This window comes from Leucoraja erinacea, chromosome 13, assembly GCF_028641065.1.
Source record: "Leucoraja erinacea ecotype New England chromosome 13, Leri_hhj_1, whole genome shotgun sequence".
Classification (NCBI taxonomy): Eukaryota; Metazoa; Chordata; class Chondrichthyes; order Rajiformes; family Rajidae; genus Leucoraja; species Leucoraja erinaceus.
This window is the reverse complement of record NC_073389.1, coordinates 1,835,503-1,855,514: the sequence shown is the minus strand read 5'-3', so window position 1 is coordinate 1,855,514 and position 20,012 is coordinate 1,835,503. Positions and strand designations below refer to the sequence as shown.

General features: G+C 47.3%; 1 protein-coding gene across 2 annotated transcripts in view; it reads right to left on the bottom strand.

Annotated features, from left to right (window-relative positions):
- Positions 1-19,562, bottom strand: part of spag17 (sperm associated antigen 17) — a 207,179-nt gene extending 187,617 nt beyond the window's left edge. The window contains exons 1-6 of one of the 2 annotated variants that reach the window (XM_055644261.1): positions 19,484-19,562; positions 16,008-16,131; positions 12,247-12,392; positions 6,125-6,265; positions 5,295-5,354; positions 1,190-1,321 (exon numbers count right to left, since the gene is read on the bottom strand). In XM_055644261.1, the coding sequence (XP_055500236.1) occupies positions 1,190-1,321; positions 5,295-5,354; positions 6,125-6,265; positions 12,247-12,342 (429 nt within the window). In that variant the 5' untranslated portion in view covers positions 12,343-12,392; positions 16,008-16,131; positions 19,484-19,562. The remainder of the gene's footprint in view (positions 1-1,189; positions 1,322-5,294; positions 5,355-6,124; positions 6,266-12,246; positions 12,393-16,007; positions 16,132-19,483) is intronic. The other variant, XM_055644262.1, reaches the window with a different exon arrangement.
- Between the last annotated feature and the right edge of the window lie 450 nt (positions 19,563-20,012).

Sequence of the window (20,012 nt, the reverse complement as noted above, 5' to 3'; positions counted from 1 at the left end):
GGCGGGCCGGGGGGGGGGGGGGGGGGGGGGGGGGGGGGGGGGGGAGGACTATGAAATCCCGGATGCCTGGACGCGAGTCACCCTGCAAGATCGCAAGGGAGAGGCCACGACTGTCATTCTAAGCTGTGAATCAAGCTGTGAATCAGTCTGCAATGCACTTGCAATAAATAATTTGTTAGCCCTTAACGACAATGCCGTGAGCTGTTTGGCCTGCTGCCCTGCCTGTGCTTGAAAGTGCAATGCTTAATTGGAAATGAAATGAAATGGTAATGCCATGAGTTGTTTGGCCTGTTGCCCTGCCTGTGCTTGAAACTGCAATGCTATATTAGGTCCAACTGTGTTTAGAAGGAATAAATGCTTTATTAGGTCTGAATGTGTTTGGAAGGAATAAATGCTTTATTAGGTCTGACTGTGTTTGGAAGGAATAAATGCTTTATTAGGTCCGACTGTCTTTAGTCCAAAAGTCCAGCTCATTTTATGACTTCCGCTTACTGGACAGGTTGCACTGATTGCGAAATTTCCGGTGAGTGCAGAGGTCGCGCTGATTGCGGAAGTGCCACTGATTGCGGAAGCCCCACAGTGGAGAGGCCACGCTCAGCCGTGTGAGTAGATTCAAGAAAGTTTACTGTCATATATATGGTATGTGAGTCAGTGTGTGTGTGTGTGTGTGTGTGTGTGTGTGTGTGTGTGTATGTGCATGTGTGAATGTGTGTGTGTATGTATGTGTGCGTGAGACTGTGTGTGTGTGTGTGTATGAATGTGTGTATGACTGTGTGTGAGTGCGTGTGTGTGTGTGTGTCTGTGTGAGTGTGTGTGTGTGTGTCTGTGTGTCTGTGTGTGTGTGTGTGTGTGTGTGTGTGTGTGTGTGTGTATTGGAATTGGTGGAGAAGTGGAATATTGCGTTTGGGGACCAGCCGTTCCATGTGAAGTTGGGACCCAACAGGTCCCACTTAAGTCTAGTTGGTCTGATATTGGCTTTCAGTGGAGATTTGTCAAAACCCAACACTACTATCAATATTATGGATGATATGCAAAATATTACTCTCAAGTAGCAAAAGTAACCATTGTAACCATGGTTAATTGGGTAATACTTAAGCTTCGGATGACTTACAATGACAATTGTTTTGCATTCACTTCACATGAAGACGCTTAAGCCAAAAACAAAACCCGTAACATTAAGTAAACTTACTTTCATTTCAAGGCCTTTACTTTGAAGGTCTTTCTGTTTGAGCCACAGGACCTGAAACTTGAGCAGTTTAGCCATCAGTAGCAATGGAATCTCTTCTCCTTTAGACAGCAAGGCCCACGCTGTTTCTGTGATCTGGGATGTCCAAATAATTCACGCAGATGAAATGGTAAAAATGGTGAAAGTAATACGTGTAGTTACTGAAACACATTTATGCCCTTTTAAGAATATCCCAGAGTGCTGTAGCACCAACAAAGTTATGCAGGAAAGCTACAATCTACATTCTGAAAACTTCCTTCTGTTTAGAAGTAAACAACCATGCAGTCAACCATGCAGTCAACCGTAGAGCAGTTAGAGGCAAAGGTCTCTAAAAATATTAGAATGGGGATTCCCCATTGATTCGCCAAGCTAAGGATGTGGATGGTATTCACGATGAATTCTAACATGGTGCAGCTGGTGGGAAGGGAATCAGGGTAACAAAATAATCAGAATTCAGCAAGACCATTTACTCCATCTAAATTCATCAGTACAAGATGCCAATGTTACCCGCACAAGAATTTTCCGTCATCCACATTTAATCATTCTTTGCACAAGGTGGCATTTTCTGGGAGCTGTAAAGAGGCAAAGTTTTTTAGTAGGTTAAACCTGTAACTCTTAGCTCTGTTCCAATGATTTACTTAGCTGAACATTTCCTGCATCCACTTCATAAGTGTTTTTGTTGCAAGACATTTGCCCAAATGCTTCTTTTCCAAGACTAAATGGCTCAGTGTCTCTATTTATTGAGATTACTGGCACTGAAGATGAATTTACTCTGAATTGCCTCAAATCAATCTGACTAGAAAACTAATTAGTAAAGTCCCTTGACTTTAAAAAAGACACAAAATGCTGGAGTAACTCAATAGGTCAGGCAATGTCTCTGGAGAACATGGATAGGTAACGTTTCGAATCGAGACTCTTTTTCAGGCCGATTATTCCTAGTTGGATCCTGTTAGAGGAAAAGTAGAGTTCAGATAAGTAAAAGGGATTTGGAGGAACGGGGAACTGCATATGCTGGAACCTTGAAAAAAACAAAGGAATATGGATCACGTGCAGGCAGGGAAACATAGATTAATTTGGCATTGTTCGGCACAGACATTTTGGGCTGAAGAACCTGTTCCTATGCTGTACCGTTCTATGTACTACGTCAGTGTGATACCAGAAACGTGAGGGTATACTCATCAGGAGAGGCCGAACATGCAAATCTCTTTCCCCTTAAGCAAAATGTTGACGTATGACCTAGTAGAGATCTTTACAAGGAGGGTTTTGAGTAGACGCAGAGGAAATGTCCCCATTTATGGAATGTGGTCAGAGTTTCTGTGGCAAATAATTTGAAAGTATGAGTGTGACTAGAGGGAAGGATGGAAACAGTGGCCAAGGAAAAGAGATTGTGACAGATACGAGAAGAAGATATTAACATGGTTTTCATAATGTTTCTTAATTGAGTGGCACAGAGGCACTTCTAGTAGAGCTGCTACTACACGGCGACAGAACCTTGGGTTCGATCTTGACCTCGAGTGTTGAGTGTGGGTGGGGTGGATGTGAGGGAGGAATGGCCCGCAAGATTGGCTCTTTACTTCTGAATCCTACAATATCATCTTCTGATCCAGGGTCCGTCATGTGGAATAGGATGAGATGTGCTCACGCTTCTTCTTCCATAAGGTTCACAGGGCTGATCAACAGCCTTATAATGAATGACATAAGGAATTGGAGGCCATTAACATTGTTGAACGTTGATTATAAGATCCTGTCTAAGGCCATCGCCAACCGGGTCAAGTCTGATTTAGAACAGGTAATCCACCCGGACCAAACCTGTGCTGTACCTGGCAGGAAAATCTCAGACAGCCTGGCACTGCTGAGAGATCCCATTGCCTATGTGCAGGACAGGTCAGCTTGGACCAGGAGAAGGCCATTGACAGGATATCACACACGTGCATAAGGAATGTGCTATCCAAAATGGATTTGGGGAGGGAATGAGGAATTGGATCCAACTGCTCTACACTGATATCTGTAGTGCAGTCCAAATCAATGGGTGGGAATCAGACAGCTTCCCCGTCAGGTCTGGAGTCAGGCAGGGTTGCCCTCTCTCCCCTGTCTTGTTCATCTGTTGTATAGAACCTTTTGTCGAGTCCATCAAGAAGGATGTGAGCATAAGAGAAGTGACATTGCCAGGCAGTGGGGGCACTCAGGTCAAAACCTCCCTGTACATGGATGATGTCGCCGTCTTCTGCTCGGATCCAGGTTAGGTCTGCAGCTTGATCAGTATCTGTGACCAGTTTGAGTCAGTCACGGGAGCCAGGGTGAACCGCAGGAAGAGTGAGGCCATGCTCTTTGGCAAACTGGCCCGACCGATCTTCCGTCCCCTTCACCATTAAGCCTGCTTCGGGGGGGGCTGAGGCGTTTGGCAAGAATTGGCTGGAGCAGATAGTCAAGGTAGGAAAAAATCTGGAGCTGTGGAAGCGGCTCTATAATGGGGAAATATTTGGTTATCAGGTGTGAACTGCCCTCGGAGCTGCAGTACTTGGCCCGTCCCTCCCTCTTACTCCTCAGCATCACCCGGGCCATCGGCAGACGACGGGGGTAAAAACGTGTCCAATGTCGCCCTCACCCTGATGACCACCTTCATTTGTGGCTGTGTCAGGTGGAGCGTAGAGTCAAGGCACGTGGGCACCAAGTGTCACTACCTGCTGAGGTTCTACCTGTCACGAGTGTTGCAAAGGATTTGCATGGCACAGATGCCATGCAATGTGCCAGTCAGCCGGACATTGCCGCACCATCTATCGTTCATGGAAAGGTTCTTCCGGACCAACACCTTTGACCACAAGTCCATCGGGCAGTGGTCAGCACGGAATGGCCTCCAGGGAAATGACTCCATGGATACGGCATGTGGTTACAAGAGCAGACTGTGCAACTTGTCTGGCGAAATGCCTCATTGCTAGAACTCACCAACAAGCACCAAGAGCTGGCTTCGCTGGCGGTGAAGGGAGCCCTCCCAGTTAGATCCTTCATGCACCATCGGAACCTCAATACCAGCGCACGCTGCCCTCGGGACGGCTGCTATGGAGAGGAGACGGTTGCCCTCCTCTTTACAGAGTATCGATTTGCAAAGAGAGTCTGGAGAGGTTTGCATGGGTTCCTATCACGATTTATTCCGAACAGCTCCGTCATAGAGGACTCTTTGAGTTTCGGACTGTTCCCAGGGACGCATTCAGAGACGGACCACATTGCTGCTGGACAGTCATCAACTCGGTGAAAGAAGTCCCTTGTTCTGCCCGAGCTTTGTTGAGCTCCCAGCAGAGCGAGATGTCCGTTGGGGAATGTTGCCGACTGGCCCACTGTAGACTGCAGAAGTACGTGCTGAGGGACACACTGAAGCTGGGTGCAGCCAACGCCAAGGCTCTGTGGGGGAGAACCACAGTCTAGGGTCCTTCTGCTGCTGGACATGGGGGGCAGGGCGTGGTGGAGACTGGAGACACCCCTCAAAATAAGGGAAAGGATTCTATGCCATGAGGCCACATGTGTGGCCAGGGTGTGGGGTGAAACTGTGTAATTTGTGTAAATAGTATTGAATGTATGAAAAGTCTCCGATGATGTCGGACAAATGTTTTGCACGGTTTCTGGATTGTACACATTTGTTACTTGAATAAAGTTTATTTTGATTTTTAAAGAAGTGTGTGTGTGGAGTTTGTACGATCTCTCTGTGACCGCGTGGCTTTCCTCTGGGTGCTCCGGTTTCTTCCCGCATCCCAAAGACATACGGGTTTGCAGGTTAATTGACCTCTGTAAACTGCAGAAGGTTTACAGAGTACAAAATCTGAAGAGATTTATGTGTTGCGGTGATATATTTTTTTTTAATTAAGCAGCATTTTGCATTTGAGAAGCATTAATACTTTGTAAATAATGCTCCTAGCTATGGCTGCAATACTTTGCATTACTAGTAAAATTGGGACATGAACACATATTATTTACAACTAACATTAAACGATTGAACGTTGATATATTTCTTCACAGAGACTGCTTCTGCTTCAATCCATTTCACAATATTTAAAGTTGCTGGTGTAGAAATGATTACCTCATAAAACATAGGGAGATCGGTTAGCTTCTGATTCTTTACGTCTCCAAGCTCAGAGATCTGAAAACACAGTGCATGGTAAGAAAATTATTCGAATAAATTACCATTTCTTCTGTTATTTACACGTTTTCCCCTCAAACCCTCTGAAAGCTGATTTCTACAATTGGATAGAAAATCAATCGTACCACCTCCATATGGTACTTGAGTAGTTAAAAAATAAATCATAAAAATGTTATATTTAACGTACAAGTAAAGTTCCCTGTAGTCAGCAGGAGTACTCCTCAATTCCAAACTTGGAACAGCACACCCACTGTTAACACTTTCATTATCTGCCTTTATGACCTGTTAAATCCACTTCTAAATTTTACTGAATTGCAAAGAGTTCTGTCTTCTGGGTTTGTGCCAATTGAAACAGGATTGGGACAGCTTTGCTTCTTTAAAGGAGCTCTCCTTAGTTGGCTCCAGCTGTTCCATGATGTGTAAATCCTTTATATCATCCTCTCCACACTAGGCTGTGCTGCCGTCAGGGTGCTTTGAAAGAGAAGCGCTCATTGTGCAGAGCTTTCTTCCAGAATTACTTATTTTCTTCTGTAAACGGAGCACTGTCAAAACTTCTGAAATTGTTCAAAGTAAACAAGAATTCCTCTAAATGGAAATGCAACACAACTAGTGTTTGCACCATATTTCCTTCCATTATTAATCTGTAAAAATGTCATTGTTCTGTTGTCATACATACAACAATTAAACACTCTTGACTCGACTCTTGACATCTCTTTGAGTACCTGACAACATGAAACAAATGGCTTTACATTATAACAGCGTGCACTTACCAGCTTCAGCGTTCCTTCCCAGGAAATGGTACTGAAGAGCTTACGCAGTGGGACTTCGATAGCTGCAGAGAGGGCAGCAAGGAACATCTCATTCTCCAGGTCCTCACCCACCGCAAAGTAAATAGCGGGCCTCCAGTGCTCCTGTAACACCAAGTAAACCAGTGTGAGAATAAAAACAGTTACACATTAATTTCCACTATTTGCTTCACACAAGCCTGTTCTCCCACAAGCACATTTACTTATCCTGTACCTTTCATGCTTCAGTAAGTACTGCAGGATTTCTCCTTAACCTTTCAGCAGAGTCAATGCATCAGTCTATGACATATCTGCCACCTCCTGCTCAATACTATCACCACAGCGCCACAGCTGGTAGAGCCACTGAATCACAGCACCAGAGATGCAGGTTCGATCCTGACCTAAGATGCTGTCTGCATGGAGTTTGCACGTTCTACCTGTGACCGCGTGAGTATTCTCCCACATCCCAAAGACGTGTGGGTTTGCAGGTTAATTGGCCCTCTGTAAATTGTTCCATGTGTATAGGGAGTAGATGAGAAAGTGGGATAACATAGTGTGAACGGGTGATCGCTTCTCAAACATTGGAAAAGTACCATTCTTTCCGATAGTTGGGTCAGTGCCAACCATTCCCATCACATCCCTTCCATTTCAAAGCAGCTTCCAACATGTGCAGGAGATGTCATTATCTGCTCTTTGGTCTTCCAGCTGTCACGTTGATTGTTTTGCAAGATATAAATGGAATACACTGGATTGGATTAAGTATGGATAAAGTATTGTCTGATGCAGGAAGAATTTTTATGAGCCTGAATGATAGATAACAGTTTCCACTGGAGTCACTGCGATCTCTGGAAGTGCAAATTAGTGCCTGATAAGTTATTGGGCTACTCCTCTTTGTATTATTCCCATTTTTCCCTTTACAAAGGAGCCTTCATAACATTGTTCTTTTCCATATTTCTCTCTTTGCTATTCTACTGCGCCCATTTAAATCTCATTTAAATCACTTGCCTTTACATCATCAAAAATATGCTGGAGAAACTCAGCAGGTCAGTCAGCATCGGTGGAGGGATGACGTTTTGGATGAGGACCTTTCTTTAGACTCATCAGGACGAGTGTTGCTTATCTTGCAATTGCATTGGAACGTGCCAAGAGTAGGCACTTTGTGGAGCAGGAAGAGTGACTGTGAAGACTATTAATTATTGGACCCCTTACAGTGGGTTGCAAAAGTTTTCATACCCCTTGAACTTTTCCACATTTTGTCACGTTGCAACCACAAACGTAAATGTATTTTATTGGGATTTTATGTGATAGGCCAACATAAAGTGGTGCATAATTGTGAAGTGGAAGGAATATGATACATGGTTTTTACAAACAAAAAACTGAAAAGTGTGGCGTGCAAAAGTATTCAGCCCCCCTGAGTCAATACTTTGTAGAACCACCTTTCGCTGCAATTACAGCTGCAAGTCTTTTGGGGTATGTCTCTACCAGCTTTGCACATCTAGAGACTGAAATTTTTGCCCATTCATCTTTGTAAAATAGCTCAAGCTCAGTCAGATTGGATGGTGAGCGTCTGTGAATAGCAATTTTCAAGTCTTGCCAGAAATTCTCAATTGGATTTAGGTCTGGACTTTGACTGGGCCATTGTAACACAAAGCCAAAAACCTCCCTCCCCCCAACTGCCCTCACCACCTGTCTTCAAGCTATCAGCAACTGGATGTCACTCAACCTTCTAAAACTCAATGGAAATAAAACAGAAATCATGCTAATTGGCTCAAAGTCCACACTCTCCAAAACCACCCGTTCACCATTTCAGTTGATGGCTCACCAATACCCACCTCCTCCCATGTCAAAAGTCTTGGCGTCATTCTGGACAGTACACTTTCCTTTGGCCCCCACATTAGCAATATCACACACTCTGCATACTTTCATCTCCGCAACATCTCCAAACTCCGCCCCTCCCTCTCCAAAGACAATACAAAAGTCCTCATCCATGCTCTGGTCACATCCCGCATCGATTACTGCAACGCCCTCCTCACTTGCACCTCCAATAAACTTCTTCATCGCCTCCAATGCATTCAGAACACTGCAGCCCGGATCATCACCCGCACCAGATCATCGGACCACATCACACCCATCCTCACTCAGCTCCATTGGCTCCCTGTCAACCACCGGATTAACTACAAGATTTTACTGCTGACCTTCAAAGCCCTACACCACCTTGCTCCCCAATACCTCTCTGACCTGCTGCTACCATACACTCCTTCCCGGTCACTTCGTTCCTCCTCAGCTGCAATTTTAACTGTCCCCACATTTAGACTCAGCACCATGGGTGCCAGAGCCTTCAGCTGCTCTGCCCCACGTCTCTGGAACACTCTCCCACCTCCCATCCGTCACCTGGACACTATCAATCAATTCAAATCACAATTCAAAACACACCCATTTAGATTAGCATACCCAACATAACTTCCACCATGTTCACCCTGATTTTAATGACTTAAAATGTTTTGTGTATTTTTTTTTTTGTTTTTTGTTTTTAATCAACTTGATTTTAATATTGATAAATGCATTGTGATTTTATGTCCTGTAAGGTGTCCTTGTGTGTCCAGAAAGGTGCCAGCAAATAAAATGCATTATTATTATTATTATTAACACATGAATATGCTTTGATCTAAACCATTCCATTGTAGCTCTGGCTGTATGTTTAGGGTTGTTGTCCTGCTGGAAGGTGAACCTCCGCCCCAGTCTCAAGTCTTTTGCAGACTCTAACAGGTTTTCTTCCAAGATTGCCCTGTATTTGGCTCCATCCATCTTCCCATCAACTCTGACCAGCTTCCCTGTCCCTGCTGAAGTAAAGCATCCCCACAGCATGATGCTGCCACCACCATGTTTCACAGTGGGGATGGTGTGTTCAGGGCGATGTGCAGTGTTAGTTTTCCGCCACACATAGCGTTTTGCATTTAGGCCAAAAACTTCAATTTTGGTCTCATCTGACCGGAGCACCTTCCTCCACATGTTTGCTGTGTCCCCCACATGGCTTGTGGCAAACTGTAAACGGGACTTCTTATGGCTTTTTTTTCAACAATGGCTTTCTTCTTGCCACTCTTCCATAAAGGCCCGATTTGTGGAGGGCACGACTAATAGTTGTCCTGTGGACAGATTCTCCCACCCGAGCCGTGGATCTCTGCAGCTCCTCAAGAGTTACCATGGCTGCTTCTCTGATCAATGCTCTCCTTGCCCAGCCTGTCAGTTTAGGTGGACGGCCATGTCTTGGTAGGTTTGCAGTTGTGCCATACTCTTTCCATTTTCGGATGATGGATTGAACAGTGAACAGTGAGATGTTCAAAGCTTGGGATTTTTTTTATAACCTAACCCTGCTTTAAAGTTCTCCACAACTTTATCCCTGACCTGCCTGGTGTGTTCCTTGGTCTTCATGATGCTGTTTGTTCACTAATGTTCTCTAACAAACCTCTGAGGCCTTCACAGAACAGCTGTATTTATACTGAGATTAGATTACACACAAGTGGACTCTATTTACTAATTAGGTGACTTCTGAAGGCAATTGGTTGCACTGGATTTTATTTAGGGGTATCAGAGTAAAGGGGGCTGAATACTTTTGCACGCCACACTTTTCAGTTTTTTATTTGTAAAAAAATTTGAAAACCGTGTATCATTTTCCTTCCACGTCACAATTATGCGCCACTTTGTGTTGGTCTATCACATAAAATCCCAATAAAATACATTTACGTTTGTGGTTGTTACGTGACAAAATGTGGAAAAGTTCAAGGGGTATGAAAACTTTTGCAAGCCACTGTATGTCTCTTGCTTTATGGGCTTTATATGGGCAGACGCGAGCTTTATCTATTATTCATCCCTGCAGAATCTCCGATAACTTGAATCAAATAATCCAGATCACAGCCTAATTCTCATTGATAGTGGATGCCTGCCAGAATTGTGGCACAAGCTTCGCACATTTTCCTTAAGGTAAGTCGGCAAACATCGAATATATACATTCTCATCAATTGTTAAAGGAGTAAATTGAGTCAGGAATTGTTAAGGTATATTATTTTACATAAATTATGAAGAACATAAGGAAGAAAACACTCTGTATCTCCTAAACGTGTTATTACAGCTATAATTCTAACTCTGAATTCATGATTAGGTCAACGCCTCCAGTGTTTTATGGTGATAATTACATAAAATTAATTTTAAAAAGGCAGATATACAAATATGACAAATTACACTTAGACAGAAAAGGAAACATTTCCTTAAATCTAAATTATTTCAGAAACCAATAAGAAGGATTTTAAATTGCAGCTGCTTGTTTACTTCATTTATATTAAAAGCAGGGAAGTACCATACTGGATACAAGTAACAATGGACACTGGAAACATGATGCTATGATGCCCCTAGTAAAAACTGTTTTGAAAGTGTGTTATTTTGTGTCCTTTGTTGAAAAGTATATAAAGGTACGAGAGGCATGGATAGGGTTGACTGTCAGAACCCTTTTCCCCCAGATGGAAATATCAACAATTAGAGGGCATAGTTTTAAAATCAGAGGGGGAAAGTTTAAAGGGTTAAAAATATGTGAGGGACATATTTTTACAGGGTGCCTGGAGCACGATCCCAGGGGTGGTGGTAGTGGCAGATACCATAGCAGCTTGACTGTTCATCGGGCTGTTTCTCACCACACTAATAACCTGAGTATTTTCAGTACCTGCGGTATTTTAACTATCCAAATATTGACTAAAAAGTTGATGAGGGCAGAGCTATAGATGTTGTATATATGGACTTGATAAATATGGCAAAGTATTCAACAAGGTTCCACGTAGGCTGCTCTGGAAGGTTAAATCACATGGGATTCAATCAGAGATAGCTGAATGGATAGAAAATTGGCTCATGGAAGGAAGCAGAGGGTGATGCTGGAAGGTTGCTTCTCAGACTGGATGCCTGTGACTAGTGGTGTGCCTCAGGGCTTGGTGCTGGACCCGTTACTGTTTGTCATCTGCATCAATGATCAACATACAGGGCAAGATTAGCATGTTTACAGTTGATACAAAAATGGGTGGTTTTTGCAGATAATGAAGATGGTTGTGAAAAATTGGAACAGGGTCTTGATTGATTGCCCAGGTGGGCTGAGGAATGGTTGATGGAATTTAATACAGAGAAATGTGAAGTGTTGTATTTTGGGAAGTTTAACATGGGCAGGACCTACGCAGTGAATGGTAGGGCTCTGGGTAGTGTTGTAGAACAGAGGGATCTAAGAGTACAGGTGCATTGTTCCTTGAAGGTGGAGTCGCAGGTAGATAAGGTGGTCAAAAAGGTTTTTGGCACTTTGGCCTTCATCAGTCAAACTATTAAGTACAGAAGTTGGATGATCATGTTGCAGTTGTATAAGACATTGGTGAGGCCGCATTTAGAATATTGTGTTCAGTTCTGGGCACCATGTTACAGGAAAGATGTTGTCAAGCTGGAAAGGATACAGAGAAGATTTACGAGGATGTTGCCAGGACTAGAGGTTCTGAGCTATAGGGAGAGGTTGAGCAGGCTGGGACTCTATTCCTTGCAGCACAGGAGGATGAGAGGTGATCTTATTGAGGTGTATAAAATCATGAGAGGAATAGATTGGGTAGATGAACAGAGTCTCTTGCCCAGAGTAGGGGAATTGTGGACCAGAGACATAGGTTTAAGGTGAAGGGGAAGAGATTTAATAGGAATCTGAGGGGTAACTATTTCACACGAAGGGTGGTGGGTGTATGGAACAAGTTGTCAGAGGAGGTAGTTGAGGCTGGGACTATCGCAAGTTTACGAAACAATTAGATAGGTACAGAGATAGGCCTGGTTTAGAGGAATATGCGTCAAACTAGGGCAGGTGGGACTAATGTAGCTAGGACATGTTGGTTGGTGTAGGCAAGTTGGCCTGTTTGCATGCTGTATGACTCTAAATCCATTTAACTGCCTTTGCTCCATATAGATATCCAGGGAAAGAAGGGGCATTATTTACGTGCAGGCGGTGTTTCAATTGGCATCATGTTAGGCACAGACATTGAAGAGTAAAGGCCTGTTCCTGTGCCGTATGGTTCTATGTTCCAAAGTTATAATGTTCAACTTACCCCTTCAATCTGAGCTACCAGTAGTCCTTCCTCCCATGCTGTGGAACTTGCCTGTGGTTTCTTGGCTGCCTTTGCAGACTTTTCTTTCTTCGGCATCTTCTATTTGTGTTTCTAGTTTCTAGTTATTATTTGGCAACATAAATCTACTGGGATATAAAACATAAATAACAAAGCCTACTTTTTAAAAATATCCCCAAAACATTTTATCCTGCTGCCTGCTTGTAAAATGCATTCCTGAGGTTTCACCCTGGAGAAATGAGTGCCATTCCCCCTTATATCTCCAATTCTCAATTAGCAAAAAAAGGGACCAAGCCATATTGTTGTATACCATCCAAATCATAAGTCCCTGAAGTTCCCAGCCAAGATACCAGCCCACAATAAACCATTAAAAACATACAAATAAATGCTTGCTTGAGAAACAATGATGTTAGCTATCAGCATAGTTAAGAAGCTACATCCGTTCTTGGAACAAACCAAGCAATCTTTAATGAACTAACAATAAGAATGAATGAATGCTTTATTGTCACAGTGAAATTCTTTGCTTGTGTACCCAAGGTATGCAAATAGTCGCCACATAAGGGTACTGACAAAGTTAAAGTAACTGCGCCAGGTCCTCATTTATTCTCACCAACCCCCCTCACGGCAGTCTCCTCTCTCCAGTTCCTCCATTGTTCCGTCCCTCAGCAGTAGTGTCCTCACGCCACATGGTCCGTCCTCTCCACTATCGCTGCCGGATTCTCTCCGTACGACGCAGGCCTTGCAGGCCCAGACTCCGCTTCCGCCAACCCAGGCTCTGTCAGCCACGTGCTCCGCCAGCCACGTGCTCCGTCAACTGCGGGCTCTGCTGATTCTGCCGACTCTGCCAGCCGTAGGAGGCGTTTAATGTAAGGCTCTATTCAACAATCTAGTTGAATGGTACAAGTATATGCCCATATACTTTTCATATCAGTCTTGACAGTAATTTGAGTGTTGACAAAATGACAAAGATACCCAGACTGCTCTAACTAGTAAGGGACACAGAGTGCTGGAGTAATTCAGCGGGTCGGCCATCATTTCTGGAAACTATGGATAGGGGACGTTGCCGGTCGTGACCCTTCTTCAGACCAGCACGTTGTGTCCTGTTTTGTAAACCAGCTTCTGCAGTTCCTTGTTTCTATGTTCTAACCAGCACTTGGTTACATATTTATAACACCATCTGGAATACAAGTTATTCATTTTCTTAAGCATTCTAACAATTGAGTCATTGTTTTCCAGGCCCCCACTCCCTCATCTTCACTATGGATGTCCAGTCACTCTACACCTCCATCCCCCACCAGGAGGGTCTTAAAGCCCTCTGTTTCTTCCTCGACCGCAGAACCAACCAATCCCCCTCATTCAATACTCTCCTCTGCTTAGCGGAGCTGGTCCTTACGCTCAACAACGTTTCCTCCCATTTCCTCCAAATCCAAGGCGTAGTTATGGGCACGCCCATGAGCCCCAGCTATGCCTGCCTCTTTGTAGGGTACGTCGTGCAATCCTTGTTCAAGGCGTACCGTGGCCCTATCCCCGAACTCTACCTCCGCTACATTGATGACTGCATTGGTGCTACCTCCTGCACCCTTGCAGAACTCACTGAAACTCACATTTCACCACTAATTTCCATCCGGCACTCAAATTCACCAGGACCATTTCTGACATCTCCCCACCATTTCTAGACCTCACTATCCCCATCACAGGTAACAGATTACTGACCGACCTCTACTACAAACCCACTGACTCCCTTGGCTATCTGGACTACACTTCTTCCCACCCTGCTTCCTGTAAGGACTCTATTCCCTACTCCCAATTCCTCTCTCTACGCCACATCTGCACCCAGGATGAGGTATTCCACATCAGGGCATCAGAGATGTCCTCATTCTTTAGGGAACGGGGTTCCCCTCTTCTACTATAGATGAGGCTCCACCAGGGTCCCTTCTAGCTCCGCTCTCACTCCCCATCCCCCCCCCAATTGTAAAAATGGCAGAGTCCCCCTTGTCCTCACCTTCCACCCTACCAGCCATCACATACAACAAATAATTTTCCGACATTTTCGCCATCTCCAACAGGATCCCACCACTGGCCACATCTTCCCATTTCCTCCCCTTTCGGCTTTCCGCAAAGAATGCTCCCTCCGTAACACCCTGATCAATTCGTCCCTTCCCACCCAAACCACCCCTTCCCCTGGTACTTTCCCTTGCAACTTGTCGCTTTACTTCCCCCCTCGACTTCATCCAAGGACCCAAGTCGTCTTTCCAGGTGAGGCAGAGGCTCACCTGCACCTCCTCCAACCTCATCTATTGCATCCTCTGTTCTAGGGGTCAACTGCTCCGTATCGGTGAGACCAAGCGCAGGCTTGGCGATCGCTTCGCCCAACACCTCCGCTCAGTTCGCATTAACCAACCTGATCCCCCGGTGGCTCAGGACTTCAACCACCCCCTCCCTCCCATTCTGAATCAGACCTTTCGGTCCTGGGCCTCCTCCATGGCCAGAGTGAATCCCACAGAAAATTGGAGAAGCAGCAGCTCATATTTTGCTTGGGTAGTTTACACCCCAGCGGTATGAACATTGACTTCTCCAAGTTCAGGTAGTCCTTGCTATCTCCCTCCTTCCCCTCCCCTTCCCAGCTCTCCCACAGCCCATTGTCTCCGCCTCTTCCTTTCTTCTTTCTGCCCCGCCCCCCCACCCCATCATCAGTCTGAAGAAGGTTCTCGACCTGAAACATCACCTATTCCTTCGCTCCACAGATCCTGCCTCACCCGCTGAGTTGCTCCAGCATTTTTGTCTACCTTTTTGCAATCTGTCCTTGTAATTAAACTATATTGCATTTGGAGTTCAAAATACGTAATGAGTCAAGTTATCTTAATAAAAAGAGTTTGGTCCAGATTCCCAGCCAATACAATAATTAATAACTATACAACTTTACATAGTTGATTTTGAAATATAACATTTCATGTCAATAGGTAGAAAAATAGGAATTCAGCCAAGTAACAAGATCATATCAGATCTGTGGCCCCAAATCATTAATTACAAAAACAGAATACATGCTCTGGTGAAAGGACACTGACCACAGACAATAACTTGGTTTCTTCACTGGCCCACAGATCACCTTTGAGTATTTCCACTACCTTGGCTCTTTGACAATCCAAACCCATTTATCTGCCTTTGCCCCTTATAGATACGCAGGGAATGGAGGGATATGGATTACGTGCAGGCAGTGGAGATTAGTTGAACTTGGCATCCTCTTCGGCAATGACATTGTGGGCTGAAGGGCCTGATTCTGTGATGGCCTGGTCTATGTTCATATTTTTATGTAAATTTAACATCTGGTAGAATTGCAGAAGATTCAAACTTCATTCATGCTTTAGTAAATGTTTCCTCATAAGTAGCTTAAGTTTGATTTTAACGTGATGAATTCTAGACCATTGGATAGAGAGAATGTCTTGAAGACTTCAATCGAATCATCTTTGAGTCTAGTTTAGTTTAGTTTAGTTTATTGTCACATGTACCAAAGTTTTTTGTTGCGTGCTATCAAGTCAGTGGAAAGACTATACATGATTACTTTCAAGCTGTTGATAGTTAAAGGGAATAACATTTATTGCAAGATAAAGTCCAGCAAAATCCGATTAAAGATCGTTTGAGGGCCTCCAATGTGGTAGATGGGTGCTCAGGACTGCCCTCTAGCTGTTAACCATAAATTCCACAAAATACAATCCTGGTCTAGGGCATCTCTGCATGTAATTTACCTCTTGGAGTCCAGGTATCATTCTCGTAAATCAAAGTAACATTCCTTCAAATGCTCACAGTGTGTGCTGGGTGCGGTCTGACAGGGTTTTGTAAAGTTGTAGTACAATCTCTTCCTCTTGTATTCTAAAATAAAAACAGAAAATGCTGCAAATGCTCAGTGTCATTGGATTGAAATATTAACTGTTTCTCTCTTTTCACACATAGCCAGACATGCCCATAATTTCAGAGAATTTTCCTTTTGTTTTCAGTTTCTATAGGATTTATTGCCACCCAATGCTACTGGCGATGGGCCGTCATGATTTGATCATAAATTCATAAGACTTTGGAGCAGAATTAGGCCATTGGGCCATCCAGTCGCCATGCAATCATGGCTGATCTTTTTTCCTCTCAACCCCATTCTCCTGACATCTCTCTGTAACCTATGGCACCTACTAATCAAGAACATATCAATCTCTGCTGCAATTCATGTGTAGGAAGGAACTGCAGATGTTGGTTTATACCGGGTCAGGCAGCATCTCTGGAGTAAAGGAACAGGTGACATTAAGGGTCAACACCCTTCTTTAGACTGAATACGTCTTTGGTATGAAGAAGAATTCCGACCCGAAATATCATCTGTTCCTTTTCTCTAGTGATGCTGCCTGACTCACTGAGTTGCTCCAGCACTTTGTGTCTATCTGCTGCAATTCACGTGGTGAAAGTCCATTATGTTGAGTTAGTTAACTTAAACTCAGTGAGAGAGAAGAAAATGTGCTACATGTCCGAGTTATGGTGGACATGGGACATAGAAACATAGAAATTAGGTGCAGGAGTAGGCCATTCAGCCCTTCGAGCCTGCACCGCCATTCAATATGATCATGGCTGATCATCCAACTTAGTATCCCGTACCTGCCTTCTCTCCATATCCTCTGATCCCCTTAGCCACAAGGGCCACATCTAACTCCCTCTTAAATATAGCCAATGAACTGGCCTCGACTACCCTCTGCGGCAGAGAGTTCCAGAGACTCACCACTCTCTGTGTGAAAAAAGTTCTTCTCATCTCGGTTTTAAAGGATTTCCCCCTTATCCTTAAGCTGTGACTCCTTGTCCTGGACTTCCCCAACATCGGGAGCAAACTTCCTGCATCTAGCCTGTCTAACCCCTTAAGAATTTTGTAAGTTTCTATAAGATCCCCTCTCAATCTCCTAAATTCTAGAGAGTATAAACCAAGTCTATCCAGTCTTTCTTCATAAGACAGCCCTGACATCCCAGGAATCAGTCTGGTGAACCGTCTCTGCACTCCCTCTATGGCAATAATGTCCTTCCTCAGATTTGGAGACCAAAACTGTACGCAATACTCCAGGTGTGGTCTCACCAAGACCCTGTACAACTGCAGTAGAACCTCCCTGCTCCTATACTCAAATCCTTTTGCTATGAAAGCTAACATACCATTCACTTTCTTCACTGCCTGATGCACCTGCATGCCTACTTTCAATGACTGGAGATGCTGGGACCTAGAGCAAATACTGCTGGAGGAACTCCACAGGTCAGGACTCAGGCAGCATCTGTGAAGGGAATGAAGCAGAAGGAATCTGAAGAAGGGGCCTGACCTGAAACGTCACCTGCCCATCCCCTCCACAGATGCTGCTTGAACTGCTGAGTTGCTCCAGCACTTTGTGTCTTTGTCCAAGTTATCATGATAGGAATCTGGTCATGTGCAACTGCTGCACTGGAAACTCTAAAGTAGAGCCCCGGCTGCATTGGAAAGAGCTGTGTCTGTCACAACATGAGGTGGCCAACAAGGAAATACTTCACGTGGGTTTAAACCACCTGCCTTACTGAAAAGGTACTACTGGAAGGTACAAGTCAGGGTGGGCATTTAACATGTGAATTCCCCTCTGCCAGCTAGACAGCACTGCACATCTGGAATGCATCAACAGTCCTGATACCCAGCATTGTTATGGAACAAATAACAAACGTGCTAAATGTCATGAATTTGTCCCAAAAGAACATAAAAGAACATATTTAAAGTTTGGAGCACGGGGGGGCTGGAGCACTTTGGGGTAGGGAGGGAGCGCTGGGAGGGGGATGGTGAAGAGGGGGTGAAGGGCTGGGTAGGGAAAGAGGGAGCGCAGCATCTGGTGGTGAGGGACCGCCCCAGGGTGGGGGAACGCTGGGTGGGGGGGGGGGGGAGGGAGCGCCGCGTAGTGAGTGAGTTAGGGAGGGAGTGAGTGAGGGAGGGGAGCGCCGCGGGGGGGGGGGGGAGGGGAGTGAGGGAGCGCCGCGGGGATTGAGTGAGTGAGGGAGCGCCGCGGGGGGGGGGGGGGGGTGGAGTGAGCGCCGCGCCGCGGGGAGTGAGTGAGGGAGCGCCGCGGGGGGGGGGGGAGGGAGTGAGGGAGCGCCGCGGGGAGTGAGGGAGGAGGGAGCGCCGCGGGGAGTGAGTGAGGGAGCGCCGCGGGGGGGGGGGGGAGTGAGGGAGAGGGAGCCGCGGGGGGGGGGGGAGGAGTGGGGGGAGCGCCGCGGGAGGAGTGCCGCGGGGCGGAGGTGAGGGGGGGAGTGAGGGAGCGCGCGCGGGGGGGGGGGCAGTGGGGGAGCGCCGCGGGGAGGGAGTGAGGGAGCGCCGCGGGGGGGGGGGGGTGAGGGAGCGCCGCGGGGGGGGGGGGAGTGAGGGAGCGCCGCGGGGGGGGGGGAGTGAGGGAGGGCGCGCCGCGGGGGGTGGGATGGAGTGAGGGAGCGCCGGGGGGGGAGGGAGGTGAGGGAGCGCGCGGGGGGGGAGTGAGGGAGCGCCGCGGGGGGGGGGGGGGGGGAGTGAGGGAGCGGGAGCGGGGGGGGAGGGGAGGGAGCGCCGCGGGGAGGGGGGGTGAGTGAGGGAGCGCCGCGGGGGGGGGGGAGGGGGAGTGAGGGAGCGCCGCGGGGGGGGAGTGAGGGAGGGAGCGCCGCGGGGGGGGAGTGAGGGAGCGCCGCGGGGAGGGGGGGGGAGTGAGGGAGCGCCGCGGGGGGGGGGGGGAGTGAGGGAGCGCCGCGGGGGTGAGGGAGGAGCGCCGCGGGGAGGGGGGGGAGTGAGGGAGCGCCGGGGGGGGGAGTGAGGGAGCGCCGCGGGGGGGGGGAGTGAGGGAGCGCCGCCGCGGGGGGGGGTGAGGGAGCGCCGGGGGGGGGGGGGGGGGGGGGAGCAGGGGGAGTGAGGGAGCGCCGCGGGCAAGGAGTGGGGGGAGCGCCGCGGGGGGGGGGGGGGGGGGGGAGTGAGGGAGCGCCGCGGGGTGGAGGGAGCGCCGCGGGGAGGGGGAGTGAGGGAGCGCCGCGGGGAGGGGGGGGAGTGAGTGAGGGAGCGCCGCGGGGGGGGGGGGGGGGAGGGGGGAGTGAGTGGGGGAGCGCCGCGGGGGGGGGTGAGGGAGCGCCGCGGGGGGGGGGGGGGGAGTGAGGGAGCGCGCCGCGGGGGGGGGTGAGGAGGGGGAGTGAGGGAGCGCCGCGGGGGGGGGGGGAGGGAGGGAGGGAGCCGCACCTGCCGCCTGAGCGCCGCTTGTACCGGTTGCCGTGGCAACGACGGGCAGCAGACGCCAACAAGGCGACAAAGGAGCAAGATGGCCCCGCTCCACAACGAGCGCAGTCCTCCAGCGCCCTGCGCCCCCTGGCGGGCCCCGCCGCAAACCAACCCATAGCCCACCCCAGCCTCCCTCCCTCCCTCCCTCTACTCAGAGAGCCTCAGTCCACCTGCCACAACATCCACCAACCTTCTGCTCAACATTGCTTTGCTCTTCCTCCGCTTGTTTCCAATTGATATTAGCAATGAACTTACAAAATGCTCTGACTATTTGTATGGATATGTCTTCTGATGTTGCCCATGTGTGTGTCATGGAGCAAAGATGCCCAGGAGCGAAGTCTGCAAAATGTTGTATCCACTGCCCAGTCCATCACCAGCTCTGACCTCCCCGCCTTCGAAGGGATTTATCAGAGTTGCTGCCTCAAAAAGGCAGCCAGCATCATCAGAGACCCACACCATCCTGGCCACACACTCATTTCACCCCTGCCAT